Here is a 12,991-nt window from a genome sequence, read left to right as displayed (position 1 = left end):
CCAAAGATAAGACTGCGGCAGAGATATTCAGGCCAGGTTTATTGAATGAGGAGGGTGACCCACCTGGGCAGTGAAGAGGTGGCATCTGCATCTGAGGGCAGTTAGAGACCCTTTTATATGGGGCCATAGGGGGTGGGCAAATTTTACAGCTTGCCAAGAAGGTTAGGGTCCTTTTGTGTGGGCTGTTAGGGGTGGGGCTAACCAGATCCTTTGTGGCTTTGTCTTAGGAGGAGAGGGGGAGGAAGTGGAGGGGACAGTTTTCGTGTGTGGCTGCATCAGACCCTCCAGCCTGTAATAAGCCCACTATTGAAATTCTTCCAATTTTACCCATAAACAGCTTTATCTCCTCATACCCCAAATCCTAAAACCCCATGGCACAACACATGGTTTTACACGACAGCTTTCCCCCCAAATCTCCAGACTCAAGTAAAGTGGCAAAAAAGAAAGTATGTTCTAAGTCTCTGTGACACTGTTCCCATCCAGCTTGGGGTTTCAGGGTGAAGGGTGTTGGTCTTGTCTTCTAGTCCTCTGTGACAACGCAGAACTGGTGAAGAAAAGCCACATTGGATTCCACGTGTGGCCAGGAAACACAGCTACCTGGCCTTGGAGTTCTGCTTCAGGTAATCGGTGTAGCGGGTCAGGAGCAGCCTTTGGAAGGTAGTGCTGTAGAAGACCCAGGAGGGGATCAGGCTCAGAAAGCACGCCTTCAACAGACAAAAAAACAAGAGTGTCTGGCACGAAAGCAGAGCAGGGAAGGTCTGCAGCTCAGGCAGCTCAGTTCCTATTCAGGGCCTTTGAAAGTATTTTTTACTGACTACTAAAGTGAAGTCCCCAAATCTTTTAAATAGTTCAATGGGTCTTGTGACACTTTCTCAGTATTTGAGGTTTTCTTAGACAACAAACCAGTCCCTTTAAACTCCTTTGACACTCAGGTAGAGTCAGAGCTAAGGAAATTCTAAATGAGGGAAACTCTGTGAACTAACTGCCCGACTTCCTCTTTTTCTCAGTGTATACTTGCTCCTCCTGTGGTCCCACTTCCAGTGTCCCCTGTCCACCAAGGTCCTGTTAAAATGAGATTGGCCAGGCACAGTGGCTCATACCTATAATCCTAGCACTCTGGGAGACTGAGGTGGGAGGATCCCTTGAGTTCAAGACCAATCTGAGCAAGAGCGAGACCTCATCTCTACTACAAATAGAAAAATTAGGTGGATGTCTTGGTGGGCATCTATAGTCCAGCTACTTGGGAGGCTGAGCCAGGAGGATCACTTGAGCCCAGGAATTTGAGGTTGCTATGAGCTAGGCTGATGCCACTACACTCTAGCCTGGGCAACAGAGTGAGACTCTGTCTCAAAAAAAAAAAAAAAAAATGAGATTCCAAGAAAGAATCACAAATATAATCCCTGAGGCACACATCATGTGCTAAGCAAATATATGAGCATCCAAATGAGTTAATGAATGAAAGGCAGTCATAGAAAGGCATGAATTATTAACATGGAACATTTGCTTTTAAAAAGGGGGGAAAGTATAAGTTAAATGCATTCCAAGCTGTAGGTATGGGCCTTGGAAGATTTCTTGCCCTCACATCACCCCATGTCCTGTATGACAGGGCCAGGACCCCAGATGCAATCATTTTGTCCACAGCATGACCCTGTTAATCCAACATTCCTCAATCAACCTTCTCCCTAGAAAACAACAGAATTTCTACTAAAGGGAAACTTAGACTTTTCAGAGAGCTGTTCATATTTTTTTAGGCAGCTCAGATCCTCAGATCTTTATACTCTGAGATTTTCTGAGGTCAGGCCTAAAGATAGCTTCTGGGAACCAAAGCTGAAATCTTCATCCGTTAACTGAGTCAATGAATCGGTACAGCTCCTCCCTCAAGAACTTCATTCTTTTCCTAATCAGAGCTTCTTTTTTTTGTCTCACAGCAAAATCAAGCCCTTTTTGTAGTTTTGTCTTTAAGTGTTTTGGCACAGTGCAATCAGCCATAAAAAAAGAATTTAGGGCGGCGCCTATGGCTCAAAGGAATAGAGCTCTGGCCGCATATACTAGAGGTGGTGGGTTCAAACCCAGCCCCAGCCAAAATACTGCAAAAAAAAAAAAAAAAAAGAATTTAAATTCCAGTCCCCTTAGAAATGTTCTAAAAGGGTCCATCTTTCATCTGCATTTCCATTGCTCCCCTCCCATCCTGGAAAGGCTCTAGCCCCAAATAAAAGTAGACTTAAATCCTGCCTTCACCATTACCAGCTGGGCAGCCTTGGTGCCATTACCAGCTTATGCAGCTCTGAGTTTCAGTGTCCGCAACTGTAAAAGGTGGATTGTAAGATTTATCTCACCACAGCCTTAGGATGATCAAGCAAGGTAACACATGCAAACCCTCCAAGTATGACATGAGTTCCATAGGTAAGAGATCCATTCCTGCCTCAGTCCCCAGCCCAGTCCTCCGGCTGTCAGAAGGGACTGTCTTGGCCTCACCTCTTTATAAGGGAAGGATGTCCTATTTACCAGTTGGTTCTATTTGATCACTTATCACTTTAGATACAATGATTTGTCTAATCCAGGCAAATTCCAAATTGGTTGTAGTAGTTAATGTATTTTCATTTGTTTTCTCTCCCACTTTACTGAACACAAAAACTCTTTTTTCTAGTCAATTCTTGGCGTCTGTTTGTCTGGAGAGATTAGAATTTATTATCTATGACATCAAAAAAGAAAAGTCAAAAAATTATTCAACTTTTGACATCTAGAACTGGATTATATAAGCTAGGCTGCTGTCTAAGAAAACATTTTCCAGATGCCGATGGATCCCATTTAAGCCAAGTCCTGGAGGACTAAGATCACAGCCTTCTCCAGAAGACAGAGGAGATTTCATACCCACTGGCTAAACCTAGCCCGGGGACAGGCTGTGAAACCCAGAAAGTATGCAAGGAGTCTGTCATTTTCTGCCCTGGTGACAAAGCGGAAGAGGGAAGAGGGCAGAGAGAAAGAAGAAGAAGTCAGAAGCGTGTCCTCAGGGCTTAGGCTGGGGGCTGGGGATGAAGGATGGAGAAGTGTGACACATAAGTAAGGGTGGCCCTGAGGGTAAAGGGGGGTTTTGCCCCCACTTTTCTGGGGGCAACCACAGAACAATTTCTCAGCATGGTGAGCTAGGTAGTGAGATTTGGCTTCCCCAGCTTTCCCTCTGATTCATATTGGTGATGACACAGAGATGAAGGCCAATGAGCCTCTGTGACCACAGCTGCAGACAGACTGCAGGCCCATAGCTGGACGGGGCATGTGGCAGAGACTCGTGGATCCGTACCCTCAGCAGGTGGGGCAAAGGTTCATCACCCTCATACGCCACAGACATTCCAGCAAGGTGAGCAACCACCCAGGTAGATAAAGATGAAGGATAACAGCCGACCCACACGTAAGGACCAGCAGGGACTGTTCTCCCCAGTGCCATCTTAGTGAGAGAGGCAGGAAGAAGGGAGGCCCCCAGGAAGACTGAACCTTTTTCTCTGCATAACGGAGAGTACATTCCCTAAATGGACAGCTCAGATAACCAGATCAAACTAAGTCTAAACTTGTTAGACATTCAATTCATTTCCCTGCAGCAAACAGTGATTTGGAGAAAGACCATATCATAGTAGCAGAATAAAGATCTTGTCGTCTTTCTGCATGTCTACCTTGTGGTGTGAGTTAAGTTGATGATTCTGCATGTTGTTGAGGTTCTACAGTAAAAATGGCAAGTAATAACATAAGGAAGTTCTAGATGTCTTGCCAGAGTCTTCGTAAGTCCCAGGAGGTAAAGGAATATTTTGAAAGTGCATTGATTCATGAATCCTTCTAGCATCCATGAAAGAGAGAGGAAAGGGGGAGTGAGGGGAGGAGTGAGAGGAGAGAGAGAAAGGTGAAAGAGAGGGGGGAGAGAAAAGAGATAGAGAGGAAAGAGAGAAAAAGAGAGAGAAGAGAGAAAAGGAGAGAGAAAGGAAGAGCGAGAGAAGAGAAAGAAAGGAGAGAGAGAGCGCACGAGCATGGAGAGAGATCCAATTCCTACAATAGAAAGGCTGTAAGGTAGAGGAGAAAGTCAACAGGTTATGAGTAAGTTGAGGGAAATCCATTTAAAATTCTCTGTGGGGGCTGAAGACAGACACTGACACTGTTCATTTCAGTATGAGTGTGAAACCCTCGAGTCTACCTTCATTTCCTCTTTGTGTTTGTTTATTTTAATTAATTTTTATTTTATTTTCTTTCTTTTTTTCTGAGACAGAGTCTTACTATGGTAGAGTGTCATGGCGTCACAGTTCACAGCAACCTCTAACTCTTGGGCTTAAGCAATTCTCTTGCCTCAGCCTCCCGAGTAGCTGGGACTACAGGTGCTTTCCATGATGCCCAGCTATTTTTTTGTTGCAGTTGTCATTGTTGTTTAGCAGCCCTGGTATGTGTGGCCGGCACCCTAACCACAGAGCTACGAGTGCCAAGCCTTTGTGTTTGTTTGTTTATTTGTTTGTTTTTTGGTTTGTGTGTTTGTTTGTTTGTTTGTGGTTTTTGGCGGGGGCTGGGTTTGAACCTGCCACCTCCGGCATATGGGCTGCCCTACCTTTGTGTTTGTTTTTAAAAGCAATTCAGGAAAGGTGAAAACTTCCTATACTACGTGCCAATGACCCTCATTTCCATGTCTGGTACAGCCTGCAGGGAGCTGGAGCCGGCTTGGCCTTGCTACAGAGCCTGTCCTGCTCACTCCTCCCTCCTCAGTGCACATGCACCGATGGCTTGGCGCTTAAAATCAGCCACGATGGGAAGATTTACACTACGGAACTCAGCAAATGGTTTGGTTTGGTTTTTTTCCCTTGAAGGGCTGGTTACACATTTACTACAGCTGAGGGCCAAGGAAGACAACAGCCCTGACAAGGAAGCTCCAGGGGTCAGTCTTCCCTGTCCAGGAGCTCCTGGGAGCCACCTTCCTTTCTGAATGGAGGACTGAGGCAGCCGAGGATGACACTTGCTGGCTTTGAGCTCTCCATGGGCTGATTACCCAGCCCTCCACCCTCTCTGCCCCAGCCACATACTTCTTGTCAGTGCCAAGTTACTGCTCAGGGTTAACCCATCCTGCTGGGAGAGAATTGCTGAGCACCCTAACAGCAAGGGAGACCTGGCCAAGCCCTGCTAGGGCTGCCTGCACCCCACCTTGCCTCCAGAACAAAAGACATGGCCAATTACCAAGATTTCATGGGCAAGGCAGCCACAGGTTTCATCTCCAATCGTGATGTAGTTCAGTGATTCTTTAACAAACTCATCAGCAGTCTTGGTTATCAAATTGGTTTTTAGATGCTTCGTCATTGCGGTCGAAACAGCATATGGGGTCAGCACCTAAAATGAGAAATAAAGACCACAGCACAGGAGACAAGCCATCCCACTATTTCCTGACTCTTTGCCTTTCTAAAAGTTTTGAGATCTTAAAAGATAAAAGGCACAGAACTGACACAAAGCTGGGAATCAGAAAGTTTGGTTTCTTTGGCCACCCAACCACCCATCAGACAGCCCAATTGCCCTCTTCAGCTCACAGGGCATCTGAGAGGACATGAGCTGTCTCTCAGAACAAGGTTGCCAGACGCAGCAAGTGAAAATGCGGGAAAAGGAACATCTGCATAAATTTGAGGTTCAAACAATGAAAAACTCTCAGCATCATTATGTCCCGAGTATTGCTTGGGACTCAAACTAAAACTATTCATATTCATCTGAAACTCCAGCTTCATTGGCTGTCCTGTATTTACTCTAGCAGCTCTACCTCAGAAGTTTATTTCTAGTATATACAGCTGAAGTTGGAGCAACTTAAGACATGTTGGATTCTTTCTTTCTCATTTCAGTTAGGAATCAAGAGTGGCACATACCTCACAATCTTCTTCTGTTTTGGTAAGAAAAATAAACAACCACACATTGTCCCCTAAAAACCTGACACTAAGTTTCCAGTGTGGTCTAACCACATTGCGGCCTGTCATGAGAACCCCTAATGGCATAAACCTTATTCCCAGACACACAGACCTTGGCATCTTTAGAAAGAAAAAATATCTGTGCTACTTTTCTTGGTTTTATTTTTCTTCACACCACATTTGAAATCACATTGCTTCATAACTGAATTCAATTATGAGTCAATTAATCCAATTGGATCAGGGTTTTTTTGTTTGTTTGTTTTGCTTTGTTTTTTGGGACAGAGTCTCACTCCATTGCCCAGGCTACAGTGCAAAGGCATCAGCCTAGCTCATGACAACCTCAGACTCCTGGGTTCAAGCTCCTGCCTCTGCCTCCTAAGAAGCTGTGACTATAGTCCTACCACTGGACGGGGCTCATTTATCTCTCTCTCTTTCTCTCTTTTTAAATTATTTTTTTCTATTTTTAGTAGAGAAGAGGTCTTGCTCTTGCTCAGGCTGGTCTCGAACTCCTGAGCTTAAGTGATCCTCTGGCCTGGGCTTGGCCTCCCACCTTGCATTGGTTCTTATGGAAACTAAAGCTGTGGTTCATTTGCCTAACACTTTTCTTCTGAGCTACTCAAACAGTTACTCTTTGAGAAACATAAAAAGCACCACTCTCAACTACAGCTTCCAGATAGGAAAATAATAAGAAGAATTTTCATTCCTACATAAGTTATGGTTGACAAAACACTTTCATATACAAAATACAGGCTTAAATCATGTTCAAAGTTGTATGCTTATTCATTAAATCTTCACTATAATCCAGAGAAGTAATTTCTTTTTATGGATGGGGAAACTGAGGCTCACAGAGTTTAAGCAGATTAGGATCACTTGGATGAAATTCAAACCCAAATCTATAGTATACACTTCCTCATTCATTTTCTAAATATTTATTGAGCACCAACTGTATGTGCCTTTGAAAAAGCCTCTAGGTTTTTGAAAGGTCAGTCTTTTTACATTCTGTTACTTGTTCAGAGAGCAGCTCCAGGCCACTGCACTAGGGAAGGGAGCCTTCCTCCACTCCCTTCTCTGCCCAATCCTGCTGCCTCACAGAGCACCTTAGTAGCCATGGCCTACAATGACCACGGCCCATGCTGACCAAGAGCAGGACAATGCTACGAGTGCCACATGGCTAGGAAGCAAGGGTGGGGACCATGCATGTTTAGAAATCACCAAGGATTTCTAGTTTTCTTCTTCTGGATACATGATAGATTTGTACTTCCTGGATCCCTGCGTCTGGGTGGGACTGTGTAACCAGATCTGGCAATGAGTTATTTGCAGAAGTGGCATGTGATTTCAGGGCCAGAGCACTCAGTTGTCAAAGCAAGATCCTCTAGAGCTCCTGTTCATTTTTCATTGTCAGTTAACAACACCCAGGATGGCGGCTGGTCCATCAGCATCACTACCACACACTCGTGTCTCCTGGCAGCTCACAGCAAATGTGTACAGTGAATTCAAAATAAGAACTCTGTTGTTTTAAGCCACTGAGATTTTCTTTTTTTTTTCCTGCAACAAATAATCTGTGCAGAGCAGCACTGTTGCAAAAGGGAACTTGAGCTTCAGTGGGGAGTTAGAGAATGGAAAACAGTATGGAGGGGAGAAGAAATCTCTGATGGGTGAGACTCGTTCAGCAGGGGGACTGTGGCACCATGACATGGCTGTTACAGTCACCTACTAGGCTGGGAAAATGATGTTATTGGCCAAATTCCTACCATTAACTCATATCTGCCTATTTAATAAGCTTTATATCCTGCAGCTGGTTAGTTTACAGTACCAGCCACCTCAAATACTCCCACCAGGGCATTTTAATTAAAAACCCATGTGCGTAGCAGTAATTTTGAAGTTATAACTTTGGGCCTTTTTCATTTCTAATAGTATATCATAACACTTCTTCTCTCAAACAATAACTAAAACAAAATCAAAAAATACTTCTATTTATTCTAGAATCCAGACACAACTTAACTCTAACTCTGTTGTTGAACCAAGTGCAGGTAAATCACTGATACTTCAGAAGGTCACAGTGCTCAGCCTCCAGGTGGCAGTGACAAGCCAGCCCTCTTTGGGTGAGGACGGATAATCTCCATGGTGGCTCTGCCCTTGTAGGTGGAAGGGGAAACAAGGTGTCCTTTCCTCTACTGCCCAGTAACCAGGGTGTGGGAAAGTATTCCCAGGGAAGACTCCCTCCCCAGGCATGAGGTTTTCCCTTCTTTCCAACATAGATACTTGCTCACTTTTGTTTTGTCTTATTTTTCTCTTTTCCACAATCCCTAATACACCTAAGCCTTGTCTGCTGTACCTAGGGCAGAAAAGAAAAGGCAAGACCCCAATTTCTGTTCTGATGCAGCATCTGGAGCATTTCTGAACACTGGCCACTGGGGAGGGCAACAGAAGCCTTAGCAGCAGGTGGGACTGAGGTGGCTGCAGCTGCCCCAGAGACATTCATGGGAACCCAACCAGCTCATCTCCCTTCTGGTCATAAGAACATGGCCTGTCCTGCAGGAGGCAATGGCCCCAGTTCCAGGGACTCCAGAGTGCTCGCTCCCAAGGACACACAACTGCCCTCCTCACCTGGATGATGATTCCTTTCTCTTTATACTCCACTTGCAGCGCCTTGGAAAACATGCACATAAAAGCCTGGAGTGAGAAGGAGAAACACCTAAGGCCCAGAGTTTGTTTCCTCATCAGAACCGACTTAGATTTCAAGGGGACACCCCAGAGGCACTATTTTACCTTAAAATACAGTGGGGGACCATGAATCCCAGGGGACCAAGATACAGTTATGTAGAATACACAAGTGCTGGGGTTGTATAGCCTGTGGTTACAGTTAACAACACTGTATTGTATACTTCATAATTACTAAGAGAGAAGACTTTAAGTGTTTCTTGCTGCACACACAAAAAATGTAAAGTCGTAGATATGTTAATTTGCTTGACTTAATCCATTCACAATATACACATATGTCAAAATATCACATTGTACACTGTCAATGTATACAATTGTTATTTGTGCACGTGCCTTAACAAAGCAGGGGGGTGGGGAGGAAAGAAAGCAGAGGGAGAATGCAGCCCTTTGTCCTGGGGAGAATCAGCACTTCATTCTTTGGTCTAGGAAGAGCAACCTTCCTCAATAGGAACACAGGTTTGGGGATAAATACATCCCTATTGCCGCTGCATACAGACTAACCTACTGGGGAAGCTGGAGAGGTGCTCCCTAGCAGGGAGCTCCCTTCTCCTGGGGTTGTGTTTATGAGTCAGCCTCACGGACAGCAAGGTAGGGCTTCAGGAGGGGAGGAAGCTTCAGTGAAACTTGTCTGCGGGGAGAGGGCCCGCCTGCATGGGTGGGGTTGGCATCCTGGCCGGCTCTGTGGGCTGCAGAGCTTCACACGCCCAGAGGGGGCGCCTTTCTCTAATTTGCAGATGGACCCCGGACCACTAGCTCCCCCGCGCATAGAAGGGTGCCTGCAGACAAACCTCTCCATCAACCTGCTAGATGATCCCACGGAAAATGCCAACTGGAAAAAAATAAGAGGAAGCAGGAAGAGACGCGGGTGACATGTTATCTATCACTCACCTTGGAAGCCGAGTACAAGGTGTACAGTGGCCAAGGAAAGAGGGCTATCCCAGAGGAAATGTTGAGGATGAGACCTCTCCGCCTAAAAGGCAAGGAAGCAAAGTTTCCATTGCTGCGTGGCACATCCCGCTTTGAGTAGAAAGAAAGCAAAGGGGCTCTGGGGACCACTGTCAGACTCCCTGCTTGCTAGGCTTCCACGTGTGCTAAGCGCTCTGTTTCCGAGAACTGTGAGTGGAAGGAACTTCTGCTGCCTTCTCCAGGAGGACACCACACAGTAATGGCTCTTGGCAGTCATGAGAAATCAAGGGCTTGTTGCTAAAACATAAGCTTTGCTTCAGCAAGGCCCTTCCTGCCAAAATATGGATAACCAGCCCAGCTCAGACAGGATTTAAGGGGGAAGTCGTTCTCCTCCCTTAAATGTGACCACATGAGCTGCGGGTCCCTTCAGACTCACGATGATGATCCACACAGCAACAAAGATGTCCTAAGGTGGAATCCCGTCAAGGGTGGAATTTGACAGTACAGCATCTGCTCACACAGATATCCCTACACAAGTCTCCAGGGGCCTTGTCCTTTGAAATTCAATATCCTTAATCCTTCCCAATTAGATGATTTCAATTTGGAGGAGAGGGGTCTACAAATTAGAATACAAGGCCAAGCTCCCTCTCCCTCTAGGGAAGATAAAACTATCAACCCATTTGCTTTTAATGAATACCACCTGAGCTCCCAATTGGGCCTTGTAATAGGGTGATATAAATATGGTATAAATGGAGAAACTGATGGGATGGTGATTTTTACCAATAAATTGAAGCATTCGTTCTGACAAAAGCTGAAACTCATAATGATAAGGAGACGGTCTTGGTATCAGGCCGGCTCCTCAAGTGTTTTATGCTCAACATGAGTTAAGTTTTTTAACTCCAACATGTGCTGATGTTGCTATTCTCTTCCTCCCTCTGATAATCTGTTACATTTGACCTTCAAATATGCTAGTCTGTTTGCAGAGCTGGCCTGGCCCAGAATGTTAGTTTTTCCTCCGCAATCTCTACATCCTTTCATCATAGGTTTGATCATTTGTCCAAGCAGCAGCCTAATGAACCCTATCTCTCTAGTCCCCGAGTTGGCTGACTGCCAGGGCATGGAGGCTGTGCTGGTCCACACAGGTTCAAAGGAAAACCTTACCTTGATTCCATCTGTGTCAGAACTAGCTGTGTCATCTAGAAGAGAAGGCCAAAGTTAAGCCTGATGAAGGAACTAAGTGGCAATGGGCAGGGAACTTAGGGAAACAAGTGCTAGAGGAAGCTGAGGTGGAGGGAAGCTTAATCTTCTCAGATGGCCTCAAAAATTGCTAGTATTTTTGAGACCAGCCTAAGGAAGAATGAGACCTCATCTCTACTAAAAATAGAAAAATTAGCTGGTTGTGGTGAGCGACTATAGTCCCAGCTACTTGGGAGGCTAAAGCAAGAAGATCACCTAAAACTAGGAGTTTGAGGTTGCTATGAGCTGTGACACCACGCACTCTACTGAGGGTGACAGAGTGAGAGTCTGTCTCAAAAAAAAATAATAATAATTCCAGTACTCATTGGAGGTTATTCTGGCAACCCTAGTGACTGGTTGGAACCCACGAGAGGCAACCCAGACAGATGGCAAACTGACTCTGGTTTCTTCCCCCTGAAGCTAAAGCCTTCCAGGAAAATAAGGGCAGTGAAAATTGGCGGGAATTGGCTGTGGGTGACATGCAAAAGGAAGTCCCTAAGGTTCCCCAGATAGTCTGATGACAGGCAAAAGGAGGTCAGCCATGAGTCAGAACTGGAGGACTGTCAGGAAGCCTAACAAGAATCTATGAGCATCTCATGTATAAGATGACAGATGGAGAAGGCCATCTCTCCAGTTCAACTGCCACAGCACATGCAGCCTGTGGGTGGGCTGTGAAACAGCTTGCAGACAGAGCACGTGGCCTGGCTTACAACAGGGTTTAGAAGCCTCTTTGCCATCTCAACCTACCGTGACCTTGAGAAGGTCTTCCTCACCACTCTGGAGCCTAAATCTTCCTCTAAAAGAAGTTTTCATTCCCTAATTTCAAGGCACACATTTTGTGAACGAAGAAAAGGCAACCCCATAGATAGAAATGTTTTCTGAAGCATCATTGACTGGAATCAGGCCCTGGTCTAAGAGCAGGTTTGAGACAGAGGATCCAAATGAAAGGAGAGGGGCAGAAGGTAAAGGAGACCTGGGGCCAGAAGGAAAGTTTTGGCTATTTCTCCGTGTTGTCTAGGGGCTCAGCAGTGGCTTCGTAGCAGACTGTGTCCTTGGCACTGCTGCATCTCACAGCCCAGGCCCTGGGCCTCTCTCTGAGACCTCTGTTTTCACTGCTGGGGGTTCCTGGCGGGGGAGGGGGGGAGTTTCTGGGGGACTGGAACTGTATAGAACTCACTGACTGACTTTGCTGGAGGTGAGGGAAGGATGAAAGACCAGATGTCAGAGCTCTTTTCTTGACTAACTTCTTTAGGGGTGTTATCTGAGGGCTGTCCAATTGCATTTCCTTGAAGTCTCCCAAATGAATTCACTTGCCTTGTTGAGTGCATGATCCCAGTTAGAGAGACAACATTGAATTTTGTAGGTCCCTATCTCAAAGCTCTCAACATTTAGTTTCTTATTCCACCTCCCTTTGCCCGTACACTCATATTCTTCCATCTCTGCCCTTGATAAAGAACTCTAATGTTTCCAGATGGCTCCTTTGAAATAATTAAGTGACATTAATCATGTTTCCAACCAGCGTGGCTAATTGGGGCATGGCATACTTAGAAGCTAACCTTTAGTTTATTTTCTTTGTTACTTAGGAAACTTAGTGTCTACCAATATATAATTTTTTTTTAACAAATCAAAGCATTTCTTTGCTAAAGGAATCACAGGGTTGTCAAATACATTTGGGAAACTCCCATGATCAAACAGCCCAAGACTCAAAGATCGATGTGTGAAATAACCTGAAAGATTTTAGGCGTAAGGCTGCAGACAAGAGCTGGACATATAAAACTTAAAATTATATCAGCTGGGGGCTTTAAATAGCCATTGATTGCTCAGCATAAAAAGAATGTGTGTATCCAATAACTATAAAATGCAAGAAACAATAAAATGCTAGTACGTTTACAAAAAAACAACCAATAGTGAAAATTATCATTGTCAGCCCAACTTATCCACTTCAAAAAATAATTGTTTTTTGTTTTTTGGGTTTTTTTTTTTTTTTTTTTGCAGCTTTTGGCTGGGGCTGGGTTTGAACCCACCTCTGGCATATGGGGCTGGTGCCCTACTCTTTTGAGCTACAGGTGCCACCCTCAAAATAATTGTTTTTTTGGGGGGGGGGGTTGTCTATGCAGCATCCATTTCCCTGCTTTATGTTGATAGTAACCTAATTTTCTTTGGGAAATCAGTCTGCCTCCACTACCAGTCCATGTTACTCAGATGAGTGAGACTGAGGT

General features: G+C 45.1%; 1 protein-coding gene across 2 annotated transcripts in view; it reads right to left on the bottom strand.

Annotated features, from left to right (window-relative positions):
* Positions 1-553: 553 nt before the first annotated feature.
* HSD17B3 (hydroxysteroid 17-beta dehydrogenase 3) overlaps positions 554-12,991 on the bottom strand; it is a 32,800-nt gene continuing 20,362 nt past the window's right edge. The window contains exons 7-11 of one of the 2 annotated variants that reach the window (XM_003782996.2): positions 10,698-10,732; positions 9,519-9,600; positions 8,517-8,582; positions 5,200-5,349; positions 554-704 (exon numbers count right to left, since the gene is read on the bottom strand). In XM_003782996.2, coding sequence (XP_003783044.1) covers positions 594-704; positions 5,200-5,349; positions 8,517-8,582; positions 9,519-9,600; positions 10,698-10,732 — 444 coding nt within the window. In that variant the 3' untranslated portion in view covers positions 554-593. The remainder of the gene's footprint in view (positions 705-5,199; positions 5,350-8,516; positions 8,583-9,518; positions 9,601-10,697; positions 10,733-12,991) is intronic. The other variant, XM_012813423.2, reaches the window with a different exon arrangement.

Source organism: Otolemur garnettii, unplaced genomic scaffold (assembly GCF_000181295.1).
Source record: "Otolemur garnettii isolate 467f Iridium unplaced genomic scaffold, OtoGar3 scaffold00006, whole genome shotgun sequence".
Taxonomy (NCBI): domain Eukaryota; kingdom Metazoa; phylum Chordata; class Mammalia; order Primates; family Galagidae; genus Otolemur; species Otolemur garnettii.
This window is presented reverse-complemented; position numbering and strand designations above follow the sequence as displayed.